Here is a 15,593-nt window from a genome sequence, read left to right as displayed (position 1 = left end):
TGTATTGGGAAGTCATGGAAATATTTTAAGCTTTTTTTTTTTTTTAAAGATTTTATTTATTTATTCATGATAGAGACAGAGAGAGAGGGAGGCAGAGACTCAGGCAGAGGGAGAAGCAGGCTCCATGTAGGGAGCTCGATGTGGGACTCAATCCTGGAACTCCAGGATCACACCCTGGGCTGAAGGCAGGCACTAAACCACTGAGCCACCCAGGGATCCCGAAATATTTTAAGCTTAAGAGTGACGTGATCAGATATGTGTTATAAAAATATGACTTGCTATTTTGCCAAAAAGAGATTGGAAGGGGCAAGAAGAGAAAAGCTCAACTGAGGCCTAGGATAAAGATGATGGTAACTTGTATTTGAACTTTGGTGATAAAGCTGGAGAAAGATCAAATTATACCTGGTGGTCTGTTGTTTCTTCAACCCTTATTCAGAAACTCAGCTGTTGTGGAAGAAACCAACAAATTGTTCTTTTCTTTTTTTTTAATTTTTATTTATTTATGATAGTCACAGAGAGAGAGAGAGGCAGAGACACAGGCAGAGGGAGAAGCAGGCTCCATGCACCGGGAGCCCGATGTGGGATTTGATCCCGGGTCTCCAGGATCGCGCCCTGGGCCAAAGGCAGGCGCCAAACCGCTGCGCCACCCAGGGATCCCTAACAAATTGTTCTTAATTATTATAAGAACGTATACTTTAGGAGTGATTTATGGTAATTGTCTTATTTCTACAATTCCTTTTTAATTATTTCTTGAAATAAAAAACAACACAACGAAATCCTTGGCTGACTTTTAGTGATGGAAATCACATTAAATTTTGGTTCAGAAGTTTAAAATTTGTAGTCTAGCTGCCCTTCTTATTGCTGCTTGCTTATTCACTGACTAGCCATGTTTGTAAGCATCCATTTCTTTACTTTTAAAAATGGTGATTTTAGGGACACCTAGATGGCTCAGTAAGTTAAGGGTTCAACTTAACTTGTGAGATTGAGCCCCCTGTTGGGCTCTGTGCTGGGGGTGGAGCCTGCTTAAGATTCTTTCTCTCCTTCCCACTCTGCCCCTACAGCCCCAGCCCCCCGCCCAAACATACATGTTTGTTATACATTCATTTTTCTGAGTCTTGTTGTGAGGGTTGATAAAATATATTTTGTTATTTAAAAAGTATTATAAACTTCATCTATCATGATTGAGATAAATACATGGCTTTTATTATTTAGGAGGCATTTGGTCATTTTTATATAGGATGCTTAGAAAGTATTTTTTATAAACAAGGTGTAATTTTTATTTATTTATTTTTATTTAATTTTAAATTTTTTTAAAGATTTTATTTATTCATGAGAGACCGAGAGAGAGAGAGAGAGAGAGAAGCAGAGACACAGGCAGAGGGAGAAGCGGGCTCCATACAGGGAGCCTGATGTGGGACTCGATTCCCCTCTCCAGGATCAGGCCCTGGGCTGAAGGCGGCGCTAAACTGCTGAGCCACCTGGGCTGCCCTGTAATTGTTTTTTAAACTAAGTGTAATTGTTTTTAATATTGGACTTAAATTGAAGGATAGATGTATTCCTGACTGTTTAATAAGTGTTTTCTTTTTTTTTTTTTTAAACCAGTTTGGAGAGACATTTAAAAAACAAGCTCTTCTGTTGCAATTATTAGACTAGCAAAGAGAGGAAGTACAGAAAAGCTCAACAAATACTAAAGAAGCTCATTTATATATTTTTATAATCAGAGAGCTTGAGACCTTAATTTAAGATATGTAATTGGCCTAGGAGGTATCAAATGCCATTGGAATTTGGCTTTCAGACAGAATAGTTTTTATTTTTAAAGAATTCTCAAAATAAATAGTAATATTTCTTTTACTATTATTCTCTTCTCCATAAATATATTAAAAAAGAAAACAAAAATTGGCAATAATTAAAAAGCTGCAATGCTAAGTGAAAGTTTAGGAGTATGTAATTCTAGAACCTAAGCTTTTTAAAAAGATTTTATTTATTCATGAGACACAGAGAGAGGCAGAGACGCAGGCAGAGGGAGAAGCAGGCTCCATGCAGGGAGCCCGATGTGGGATCACACCCTGGGCTGAAGGTGGCGCTAAACCTCTGAGCTACCTGGGCTGCCTAGAACCTAAGCTTTTTGGTATTTTCTGGAATAAATTAGTTTTTACTGATATTTCTATAAAAATTATGCTTTTAATTCTTTAAATGTGATGGGAAAAGTTTGATAAATCAGGAATTAAGAGTAATCTCAGTTATAATATTTGGAAATTCCACTCAGGCATTATTTTATCCAGGAAGCCTTTCCTAAGTACTTTGCTTTGGGGAAGTTTACCTGCATAGTGTTATGAGAGCACAGATTGTCAAACCAAATGGTGACATCTGCTATACAACTGCCTTTTACCATATATATATATATATATTTATTTTATTTTTTTTTTTTTTTTTTTTTTTACATTTTGCCTACATTTTTGCCTTTTACCATATTATCTGCCTTTCTCTACCATGAGTTTTCAAGTTCCTTGAAGGCAGGAATCATACTATTATTAAGTTCTGTACCTCCTGTGACTTGCATGTAATCTCTGACATATTTTAGATATTCACTTACCTAGTAGATTTTATTATTCATTATAAACATGCTCTGCAATATTGTCTAAAGCTGTTTTATATTTATTTTGGGGCTCTACTGCCATTAGAATATTCAACTATATTATATATATATATTTTAAAATATATGATAAAGTATAAGCTCATGTATATAAAATATAAAATATATAATTTTGTACATATAAAATTTATATAATACATAAATATATGTATCAAATGACTTTATATATACATATAGCTATTTTATATATAAATATGTAATACTTATATAAAAATACATATATGTGTATTAATTACTGAGATTGCTTTACTTATATTTTCAGTGGAATATTTTTTCTGATTTTAAATTTGTTTTAAATATTAGGTCTTGGAGAAAATGCTTGTGCAAAGAAAAGTCATGAAAAGTACCTTATAGCTTTGAAGAGCTCTGGACTTACATATCCTGAGGATAAACTTGTATATGGCATACAGGAGCCATCAGCTGGCACTAGCACTCTGGCAGTTCAAGGTTTGTGTATTTAATTTGAACAGTGGTAACTTTTCTGTAATAAAACAAAAAGACCCTCAAACTTATTATTGAAGAAATTTAAATACTGTGTCAATCTTTGTAAGGAAAGTAATAAAAATGTAGAGGCAAGAAAGAATAGATTGGCCAAAGAAGAGAATGCATTTTTCTTAAATGGAATTCAGTTAGTTTATTAAGGTTCTATTTCTATCTTGTGAAAAAATTGGTATTTAAGAGTAGCCCAAAACTTTAGTATCTCAATATTTTAGGCAGCCATGGTTTTAAACTGAAAAGAAAGAGATCTTTCTGAAATACCATTTGGGATGATTGAATTTAGATTTTCACTAGAGATTTCCTCTGAAGTATAAACCTATTAGGCCTGAATTTATTAGATAAATGTTGAACTCGGCCAAGATAACTGTTGGAATGAGTTGTCTTAAAAACAAAACTTGGCTTTTTGTTTATGTCTCAAAATGGTTTTAAAGTGAGGCAATATGTAACAATTATGAAGGAAACTTTTTTTTTCCCTTTCTAAAGGATTTGCAGGTGCAACAGGAACTTTGGGACAACTAGATTCTTCAGATGAGGTGAGATTTAAAAATTTAAAACTTTTTGAAAATAGAATTTAAAAGTTTTAGAACTTTACAGATTTGTGGATATTAATTTAGTTTAAGTTCCTCATTTTGGAGACAAAGACACTGAAGCCTACAGTGGAATAACTTAGCCATCCAGGAGTACAGTTACTAGATTTTTACTACTTCTTTATAATTTATCTCTTTCTTTTGAGAGATAGAGATCTTTCCTAGGAAGATATCCCCACATTGACCCAAATCCTCATATATTCAATGAAATTGTTTTAAGAAATTTAGCTAAGTCTGGAACAATGTATTAAAAGAATATAAAAGGTAACTGCTTTTCCAATCTCATAATGTAAGTTTTACCTTACATGTTATACCTTACTTAAAAAAGCAATGTACTGGGAAGTAGACTGTCAGTTTGAAATTTCAACTTTTATAATATTTATTAGACAAATAGTAATGTTTATTAAATATTTCTGATAAATCCTTTATAGCATTCCTAATTCTATTAGTATACAATCTATAAGGGAGAATTGCATTTTTGCAAATATTTGTGTATAATCTTGATGCTTATGTAAATTTCATATTTTTGTCGAGTTTAATGATTACAATTTTAAAAACCAAATTGTTACATTAAAACATACTTTTTTAATGTAACTTTTTTGAAAATGCATTTTGATAATATCACATGACCAAAGCAAAATATCGTCTTTTTGAAAATATGATTTATGTTATTGATGCCTTGTCATTGATTGAATGCCTTATATTTTAAACTTCCTAGTAGTATTTTTTACCTCTAAAAAGGCTCCCACAAAATGCAACATTTTCTGGAGTTTCTTTTTGGACAAACAGTTTTGAAGAATTTTCAACAAACTGGAGAGGAAGTTTCATATGCTGTTTGCAAGTTTGGCTCTGAATTAGAGTGCCTGGGTTTGAAACTGGCTCCTGTACCATTTAGTAGTGAGATTTTGGGCAAACGTTTTAATTTCTTCATGCCTGTTTCCTCTTCTGGAAAATGGAGGTAATAATAATATTATTGCCAGGGATTATTGTGAGGATTGAATGAGTTTATATATGAAAGCACTTAGAGCACTAGTACCTGGCATATTGTAAACATCATATATGTGTCTATTAAATAAATTAAAGTAAAATCATTAAAAAAATAAAATTACTAAAAAAAAATAAATAAAATTACCTAAAATCATTAAAAAATACTATGATTAGCTAAAACTACTGTTTTTTTTTTTAACTTCAAAGAGTTACAAACAATGTTGCTATAATGATGAATGGGAAAAGTTAGTATTTAAAGTAGACTTAAAAATAGACTTTAAAAAATACAAATAAATGTTATTATTCATTATTTCAACTAAAATAGTATTCCATTTTGAAGCTAGGGGAGAGGAGTGATGGAGGTAAGAATACCAATTCTTTATATGTCAGAGAGGAAGAAATTTAATAATAGACATCTGGTTTTATTTTATTTTTTTAGGATTTAAGTATTTATTTTAGAGAGAGCATGCACACATGAACGAGTTGGGTGGTGGGGAAGGGTAGAGAATCCTTAAGCAGACTCCCCACTGAGCGTGGAGGCTGACAAGGGGCTCGATCCTAGGACCCTAAGATCATGACCTGAGCTGAAATCAAGAGCTGCACACTTGACTGTCTGAGCCACCTGAGTGCCCCTAGACATTTTTTTTTCAGATTTTATTTATTTCTTTATAGAGGGAGAGAGACCGAATCTCAAGCAGATTCCACACCAAGCAAGGAGCCTGACACGTAGTTCGATCTCATGACTGTGAGATCATAACCTCAGCGGAAATCAAGAGTCAAATGCTTAACAACTGAGCCACCCAGACACCCCTAGACATGTAGTTTTAAATAACTTATTCTGCTTCATTATTATGTTTTTTAAGTGTGAGATGGGGGGGTGGCTGGGAGGAAGAGGGCAGAGGGAGAGGGAGAAAGAGAATCTTACCCAAGCTCTATGCTTATCGCAGAGCCCAGCGCAGGTCTTGATCTCACAAACCTGAGATCATGACCTGATCCAAAATCAAGTCGCTTAACTGACTGAACCACCCAGGCACCCCTACTCTGCTTTCCTTAAGGGCATTTTGTGAGGAAGCAGAATTGCCTCTCACAAGGCAAGATCTGGGAACACTTAGACGTTGAATATGAGTGGGTGCACAGGCACATTTTTTGTTTAAAGCCAGCCAGACAGGAAAGGAGCCTTGTATCTGTTGTCAGTAAAAACTTAGAAAATGATTTCATAATGAAATGGTTTAGTGATGTTATAGAAGATTAGAAAAAAATAAACATCTTGCTGTGATCTAGAACAATAAAAATCTATAGTTATGTTTGTTTATATGGTAGGTTAAAACCTTCATATTATTTTAGCATACTTAGCATTATGCATCTAATAGCTGTGATAACAATTTTACTTTATCGTCATGAGTTGAATCTGATTTCTGGGCATTTAGAAAGCTGATCTTCAACATAAATGCTTTCTCCTCTGTCTAGGAAAGAACCAATAGTCATTTTTGTCTTGGCCTAAACTCCCCAGATTACCTTTTAAATTGCTGGGGATTTTATGGTAGGGTGCTAGAAGGAAATCCTTTTTTTTTTCTTTTTTCTTTAAATGATTTAATTAATTAATTTAGAGAGTGAGCTGGGCAGGAGGGGGTAGTGGGAGAGGGGGAGAGAGAGAATCTTGAGCACACTCTGTGCTGAGGGCAGAGCCTGATGAGAGGTTCACTCTTAGGACCCTGAGATCATGACCTGAGCTGAAACCAAGAGTTGGATGCTTAACTGATTGAACCACTCAGCATGCCTAGAAGGAAATCCTTTTGTGTGTGTGGGAGAGAAGTAATTTTTGTGTGGATATCAGAGGATTTGAAATATGGCTTTTCTGGGGCATTTGGGTGGCTGAGTCGGTTAAATATCTCAGGTCATGATCCCAGTGTCCTGGGATTGAGCCCTCTTTGGGCTCCTTGCTCCACAGGGAGCCTACTTCTCCCTCTCCCTCTGTCAGCTGCTCTCCCTGCTTGTGCTCTCTGTCGAATAAATAAAATCTTAAAGAAAAAAAGAAATACGTTTTCTTTGTTCATTACTGTTGCTTTTAATCTTTCTTACGTTTTTTTGGTTCTGTTCCTTCCTCTTGGATTCTTTGTTTCAGCAACTTTTGTATATAATATTTTTTATAATAATTTGTTCCTTAATTATGAGTATGTCTCAGTGTGAATATCATCTTACAAACTTTTTGATGGTGACAAGTTTAAAATACTTCATTTATCCTCAAAATACATCATTTTTTGAGAGTAGCTGAGAATTATTGTTAGAGCATGTGATACATATTTAACTTAACGTATTTAAAAATAGATTGCTCTTTGATTTTTAAAATCATTTTATAATTAAAATTTTAATATGTTTAAAGGTACTTTTTATAATTTATATATTTGTTATGTTTTCTAGTTGGAATAAAAATGGGGTTTTTGGGGTGTTTGAAAACTTAAGAATTTGAAGTAGAGTTGTTTAGCTCTACTTTAAGTAGAGCTAAACAAGAAGTCGTTTGAAGGGATACCTACTTTAGTTTTTTTTTGTTGTTTTTTTAAGATTTTACTTATTTGAGAGAGAGAGCAAGAGAGTGAGAGATCATGAGTGGAGGGGCACAGAGAGACTCAAGCTCCCTACTGAGCAGGGGACTCAACACAGGGTTCATTCAACATGGGGCTCAGTCCAGGACTCTGGGATCATGACCTGAGCCGAAGGCAGGTGCTTAACCAATGGAGCGGAGCCACCCAGGCGCCCCAATTTTAGTTTGTCTTAAAGAGAAACTTGAGCTTTTTAGAGTTAGGCAGACCTCAGTTTGAATTTTGTCTCATAATATTGCTGTGTTTTTTGCCAGGTTATTTAACTTCTGAAAATCTATTTTCTCATGGAAAAATGATGATAATTCTGTTAGGATTAAATGGGATAATATATAATGTACATATAATGGATTAGACACAGATTATTATTATTATTATTATTTTTAAAATAATTTATTTATTTATTCATGAGAGACATGGAGAGAGAGAGGCAGAGACACAGGCAGAGGGAGAAGCAGGCTCCACGCAGGGGCCTGATGTGGGACTCGATCCCAGGACTCCGGGATCACGACCTGGGCTGAAAGAAGGCGCTCAACCGCTGAGCCACCCAGGTGTCTGTAGACACAGATTAGACTCCATAAGTGTTTTTCTCTTAGTACTTTATATGGGAGTGATTGAGATATTTGAGTTTTTGAGCTATTGTGGGTCATATTATACATATTTCTACTCATCTTTCCAGAGGAAATAGTTTACTAAAACATGTTTTAAAACAATGAAGTTTATTTTTAAAAATTTAATTGAAATATTACCTAAGTAATGCACAAATACACTGTAGTTGTTTTGCCAGATAATTCAGATAAAATAAAAATCCTCTCTCTGCTCTCCTTAATACCAGCTCTTCTCTGGGTAACTACAGTTAATAGTTTCGATGTCCTTGATAGACTCTCTTCTGTGGAGTTAAATAACTATGTGTTTATACAAAAGTGTTGTGTGTATGTGTGTATTTGTGAATAAAGAATATTATGCCATTTTGTGTTCTTTTATTTACTCCATAATGTGTTGTGCGGATCCATCTTTGTCAATACTTTTTTCTTTCCATTTGCTGTATAGTATTCTGAAATATGAATTAAACTACAATTTACCTAATCATTTCCTTAATTTGCAGGGTTTTTTTAATTGAAGGTTCAGTGCTTACATTTCTATTTGTGTATATGTGCAAATAGTTCTCTAAGATGTGGAATTGCTAGGTCACAGTATGCATATCGTGAATTTTAATAGATTATAAAATTTTCTGGTTTTAAAAATCACACACATTTAAAATGAAAAGTATGGAAAATACAAAAATATGCAAAGATATAAAAAAGTATGGAAAAGTATAAAAATGAAAGTACGGAAAAGTAAAAACATAAAAATGGCCATTACCTAGGGCTAATCATAGAAGGGTTTTAGTGATAAAGGAAATTTTCTGTTTTAAGATTGTGATCATAATTTTTTTATACAAAACATATTCATTGATTTATTGATTTGTGTACCACTAGGTCTTTCCTTTTTGTTTGTTTTTTAAGATTTTATTTATTTAAGATAATGCGCACCCCAACACGAGGTAGGGGCAGGGGCAGAGGGAGATGGAGAAGCAGGCTCTCCACTGAGCAGGGAGCCCAACTTCAGGGCTTGATCCCCGGACCCTGGATTCATGACCTGAGCTGAACACAGATGCCTAACTAACTGAGGCACCCAGGCACCCCAGCTTTTTGGTTGTGAACACATTTTCGAAATCTTGAGTTAGAAATAGAAAAATTACATACTACAACAAAAACAAATATGAGAATTAGGAGGAAGCAACTTGAAGGTTATAAAAATTATGAATACTAGAGCTAAGACAGACCTTAGTATATGTGCTGCCGAAGCGAGCACCTAAGACAGACCTTAAAGTTCATTTTGCCAAATTTCCAGATGAAGAAGCTGAATTCCATGGAAATAACAGGATCACTCAAGCTAGTAAATTTCATTTACTACTTTGTGGTAGAGTGGGAAATGGACACTAGGTCTCTTACCTTGTTGGTTTAGAGTGCTTTCTGTAAAGTGAATAAATGTTTATTACTATTGCTGTGCAGTGCACTGGTCCTAAGCTTTGTTCTTTAAAATTACCTTTTTATTCTCACAACTTTATGACTTAGGAATTTGGGGCCAACAGCTGGGCATTTCTCACTTGGGTACCTTCATGCAGTTCTAGTTAGTCTTTGGCTGCCACTGCAGTCCTCTAAGGCCCAACTGAGGTGGAAATTTAAGGTGGCTTACTGACAGTACTGATTGTTGATTGCTTACTGTCCACAAGAGCTCATCTGGCTTTTGACCAGAGTACCTACAGGTGGCTTCTCCAGTTGGTGGTCTCAAGTTGTTGCAGTTACTGGCTCTTGCAGATTGACTGTTGGAGAACAGAAACTGGAGAGTCTTTTTTGAGCTGTCCTTAGAAGTTACATAGTGTCACTTCCAATTGCATTTTATTCCTTGTGAATTGTGAAGGTGGGTGCAGATTCAGTGGGAGAGGACATAGATCCCACCTCTAGAAGGAGGAGTGACAATTTGTAAAAAAATTTTAAAACTTCTATAACCAAGATGTGGCCTTCGCCATGTTTTCCCTGGATTCACCTGATACCCAAAACGATGACTAGTGATTATAGCTAACATAACAATTGATGATAAATTTTTCCAGCTATTTAGTGACATTTTTTGGTTGGAAAAACTATCACATGACAATGAAATAACACTGCAATCAGAAATGGCTGTTGTAGGGTTTTAATTAAAATTAGAGTTTTCCTTAAATGTAATAGTTACTATTGTACATGAAGAAAATGAAAACTTAAATTTCAGATGTAAGATTTTTTTAAAAAAGATTATTTATTCATGAGAGACAGAGAGAGAGAGAGAGAGAGGCAGAGACATAGGCAGAGGGAGGAGCAGGCTCCATGCAGGAAGCCTGATGTGGGACTCAATCCCGGGACTCCATGATCACACCCTGAGCCAAAGGCGTCACGTCACGCTCAACCGCTGAGCCACCCAGGCATCCCAAGATTTTTTTTTTTTAAAGTTGATCTTTACCTTTTGAACTTTCTTTTTAACTCTGTAAAGGAGAAAGTTGATGAAGGGATAAGATAGAGAATGATAGAAGAGTACCTAGATGTAGATGTTCTTGAATAAATATATATTTATGCCATTTAAAAATGTCATTAAGGCTTTTAAAGCTGTATTGATATTTTTATAACTTTTTATATTTTTGCAACTATAGGCACAAATAGTATGTTTGCTTTTAGTATTAATATTTGAAATTTAATGAAAACCTGGGTATGGTTAAGGATGGTAGTTTCTACACCCTTACCCTACAGGCCCATGGGATTATTGAGCTAACTCGTTTCCTGATTTCTTTCTTTTTTCTTAAAAAAACATTTTTTAAAATTTATTTGAAAGAGAGAATGCACACAAATCGGGGGAACAGCAGAGGGAGAGGAAGAACAGGCCCTCTGCTGAGCAGGGAGCCTGATATAGGGCTAGATCTCAGGACCCTGGGATCATGACCTGAGCTGAAGGCAGACACTTAACCAACTGAGCCACCCAGATACCCCTGTGATTTCATTCTTATAATTTAACAAATGATATAAAAAGGATGAGAAGAGGGCCGTTACATCTTAATTACTACTGTAGAGAAGTGATTATAACAATTAAAAAATGTTGTAAGAATTTAGAATTGGAGAGACCCTAGAGGTAATCTATTCTTTCACTTTGTTTTAAAAAAGAAGAAATAGATTTGAAACTATGATAACAAGATTTCTATTTGTGAAGAGTTTTATTTGAATGAGGGCACATACTGCAGTCTGCTTAATTTTATTCATACAAGTTGTGTCAGATATTTGTCCTCGCTGTCCCTAGTACATTATGTACTCAGCAGTGCTATTTATACACATGACATTCTTCATACTACTACTTCTTATTCTTTTTTTGTATAGCTCATATGAAATAGGAGTAGAAAATGTTGTTTGTGTTGTATGGAACAAAAAAGAAAATAAGCACATTGAACTTTACAAAGTATTTTCAGATTTATAGTTATATTAATTTTTTGTTCAGATTTATTTATAACCATCAGGTAGTTCAAAAGAAAATTATCTCTAGTATTATATGTATATTTTTCTAATTAGAGTTTTTCAGAGAAATAGGATCTTTTTTTTTTTAAAGATTTATTTATTTATTTCCATGCAGGGAGCCCGACGTGGGACTCGATCCCGGGACTCCAGGATCGCGCCCTGGGCCAAAGGCAGGCGCTAAACCGCTGAGCCGCTGAGCCACCCAGGGATCCCCGAATTAGGATCTTTTAAATCAATATAACTTTTTAAGGAAAGATTATATTCACTATGGTCATTACCATACCAATGTCCATTTATCCATGTGTCATTAATTTCTGTGACACTGATGTACTTAGCTGTTAATACAAATGAAACATTTAAGACACTTTTCCCTATGTGAAACTGTAAAAATATGAATGTCCATTGTGCAAAAATTGAAAAATAGAAAAAAGGATAAAAAAGAAGCATTTACCTTCAGCCATTATTGAAATTAGAAATTACAGTTGCTTTTCATAAATCAAGGATAAAGGAAAAGTTAGTTTTATTTTTGGAGGTATAAGACAATTCTAATTATAAATTATATTAATGGTTAAGAATGGGGTAGGGAATCATAGAAACTTTTGGCAGGAGGGTCTTAGAAATGTCTAATGTATTTCTTTTCCAGTGCAGGAATTGATTTTACAATATTTCTGACAGTTGGTAAGCCTTTTCATAAACACTTCCAACAATAGGGAATTTACCTAGTTTCTGAGGCAACTTGTTCTTTTGTTTGATAGCTCTAATAGGACATTCTTCTTAATGCTATGTAAAATATTGTAATTTTCACCCATTTCTTATTTTTTTCTTTAGAAAGATATTTATTAATTAAGATATTTATTTAAAATTTTTTATTTATTTTTTCATGAGAGATACAAAGAGAGAGAGAGGCAGAGACATAGACAGAGGGAGAAGCAGGCTCCCTGCAGGGAACCTGATGCATGATTCCATCCCTGGACCCCGGGATCATGATCTGAGCCAAAGGCAGTCACTCAACCACTGAACCACGCGAGGCGTCCCAGATTTATATTTATTTTTAAAGACGTATTTATTTATTAGAAAGAGTGCATGCATACACCAGGGGGGAAGGTAGGGGAAAGGGAGCAGCACACTCCCCACTGAGCAGGAAGCCAGACACAGGGCTCCATCCTAGGATCCTGAGATCTTGACCTGAGCTAAAAGGCAGATGCTTAACCGACTGAGCCACCTGAAAGATTTTTATTTTTGCTTCCATAAGACACCTCTTAAATATTTAGCTTTAGTTATTTAATATTCTCTGCTGTACATGCCTTTTCATCTGTTCACTGCCTTTTAAATGTGTGATCTGATTCAATACACAGACATGGGCTATCTTTTGAGAAGCAGACTGTCAAGGTCCAAGTTTTTTGTTAGCCTTTTAGCAGCTATGCGGATGGTTGGCAGGAACCCTGTGGTCAAAAATGAAATGCCTAGGTTTTGACCCTCCCACCCCCCCCAGCATTGAACAGTTGACAAGTTAGAAGTTCCTCTCTGCTTTGTACTTGTAAAGCTGGTTTAAAGTAAACAATCTCAGATTATAGCAGTTTACTTAAATCTTTGTTTTTAATTTTATTATTCTGGTCTTCAAGATCTTCTTTGATTTTGTTTTTATAACCTGATATGTTAAATATTCTTTTTAGCCTTGTGTATTCTGTATTAACAGCCTTTGAGTATTATTTTAACCAACTGTGAATTTACCTGACTTCTTTTTATGAAGCTAACATTTTTTTCTTCTGTCTAGTAAGTTCATTAAAGAATATAAGAAAGGTTAATTTGTCTGAGAAACCATCTATAAATTTTGCAGACTGGGAATTCGAATCTAGGTTTTTGGGATCTTATCAATAATCTCATTTTGGGCACTATACACATTTTGTGCGTGAAACACATGTAGCAGTGTGTCTAGTTCCCTGCCTACAGATTAAAGTATTTCTCTGGGCTGCACAAATGCTGTCTGGGTTGAAGTTGTACTTGATTTATTTCCTTCCTTGTCCTTTGGGCTATGATTTTCTCCCAGGGTTCTATACAGCTGCTTCGTGGATAAATAGGGAAGAACTACAACTTACTGTTATGGATTTGAGCTCAGGTGTGGTATTGTGGTCATGATAACTGTATTTTTATCCTCTTTAATTCTTAAATTCCCACCACTGGGAGTCCTTCTGGTTGTTAAAAGTGGTGTTTTTTCTCAAGATAAAAATCTGGGACTTGTAATAGATAACACGGTAATGAATTGTCTTGAGCAGATTGTCACAGGATTGGAAATCAGAACTAAATAAATGAACTAAATAAATGTATTTAACATTTATTTATTAACTTAAAACTATAATCCATATTCATTGTTGAATAAATAGAAAATAAATATTAACAAAAACATAAAATTATGTATCTATCACTTAGAGGTGGCTTATTGTAAACATCTGTATTCTAACAGATTTTATATGTAGTATATTTTAATGGTTTAATGGTTTCATGTTATACGTGCTATTCCATAACCTGCTTTTCTCACTAATGCCAGTTTTGAACATTATAAGGAATATATTTTAACAGTTTTTATGTGTATATTATCAATACTTAAATGGTTTCATACTTTTTATGCTATTCTATATAGCATGCTGTTTTCGTTTTTAATGTTTTTTGAAGAAATACCTGGTGGTCACAATGAAAATAGAGCTCTAGCATTGTCTTTCTTTGAGTAGAGGTATGCTATAATTTATTTACTTAATCCTCTGCTGTTGAAAGCCAGAGATTCTTTTATTTTGCTATTATAAATAACATTGTGATAAATAATTGTGCATATAGTCCTTATTCACTTGTCTGTTTCTTTAGGATAAATTCCTATAACTAAAACTTCTGTTACAATGATAAATAAATATACTTAAAGGTTTTTGACATGTATTGATAAATTGCCATTCAGAAAAATTATACCACTATACCCTCACCAGTAACATACTAGAGTATGCATTTTTCCAATTTCCTATAATCTCCCTTCCTAGCTGTATTTGATAATCTACCATGATGTGAAGCCCAACTCCCTGGTCTATTTCAAGACTTCTGTCATTGTGCTTTTGTTCATGCTGTCTTTTCTTGGAATGGCTTTCCTCTCCTTTGCTTGGTTAATTTTACTTGTTTTTTAGACTGGAAGGTTGGGAAATTTATAGAACTTTGTTATGCCATGACCATTGCTTGATCTAGGATACTCTTTTTTTAAGGAAGTTTATATTTAAAATTATGAAGTAATCCTAGCCTTGGTTATAAAATATTTTTTTCCAAATTTGTCTTTTTTCTCAAGATTGGGAGAACAGTTTCATAAATGGCTATTAGCTAGATCTCATACTTTTGAACCCTCTGGGCTCTATGTCATGATTTTATATTCTTGTGTCTGTTTTTTTGTCTTTTAAGGCTCAAAATTTCATTTTGGCTGAGTTACTCCTAGAGAAAGTGAGCTTGGTAGAAGAGGAGGAGGAGAGTGTAGTTTGACTATTAGTACCACTGCCAGGTGTTAGATAGAGAGGACTGGCGGGAGGGGCGGGGGTTCATGGGGAGAGCATATGGAAGGGTTGAGGAAATGCTCATTGACTAAGCTAAGTGGTATGTTTGGAAAACCCCAGCTCTGAGGAAGGATGCTAGGTTTGACAGAAACCTGAAGTGAAGACTGTGGTGTGTAGGCCAAGGAAGCCATACCAGTAGATAAAACGGCATGAAGCCGAGGCTGCTTTTCTGCTTTGGAGATCTGATGGGCTGTAATTGAGAAAATACCTAGGAATTTGTACCACCGTTCTAACTGCCACCACCTGCACAACACCATTGCTAGTACAACAGACTGTATACAGAATACTACCACACATATCTTTGTAATATCATTTGGCCCATAGATATTTGGAAAATAGGAAAAAGATGTCAGTATAACATGGAGGTTTGGGAATCCTATTCAGTCTTTCCTAGTTCAGAAGAACTAGGATAATGGGGTAGAATCATATCCTTTAGTTGGAAGGGGAAAAAACCTGAATTCTGCTGTGAAGGGAGCAGGAACTTTTCCAACAATATTTTAAAAAATTAGGAGAAAAAAATTAGAAAGGAGCACTTGCGTTCAGGGCTCCTTCCCCAAGAGGCACACCTCTAGCTTCACAATTGGTTGCACTAGGGGCAGGCTGCTGCTTCCTCTGCTCCT

General features: G+C 34.8%; 1 protein-coding gene across 1 annotated transcript in view; it reads left to right on the top strand.

Moving 5' to 3' along the window:
- The window catches only part of UBR3 (ubiquitin protein ligase E3 component n-recognin 3), a 234,038-nt gene that overhangs the window by 40,549 nt on the left and 177,896 nt on the right, over positions 1–15,593 (top strand). Inside the window, exons 4-5 of the mRNA XM_055308033.1 lie at positions 2,957–3,100; positions 3,635–3,684. Of these exons, the coding sequence (XP_055164008.1) occupies positions 2,957–3,100; positions 3,635–3,684 (194 nt within the window). The remainder of the gene's footprint in view (positions 1–2,956; positions 3,101–3,634; positions 3,685–15,593) is intronic.

Source organism: Nyctereutes procyonoides, unplaced genomic scaffold (genome assembly GCF_905146905.1).
Source record: "Nyctereutes procyonoides isolate TBG_1078 unplaced genomic scaffold, NYPRO_anot_genome, whole genome shotgun sequence".
Taxonomy (NCBI): Eukaryota; Metazoa; Chordata; class Mammalia; order Carnivora; family Canidae; genus Nyctereutes; species Nyctereutes procyonoides.
Note: the sequence above shows the minus strand (reverse complement) of the source record. Positions and strands in the feature narration are given on the sequence as shown.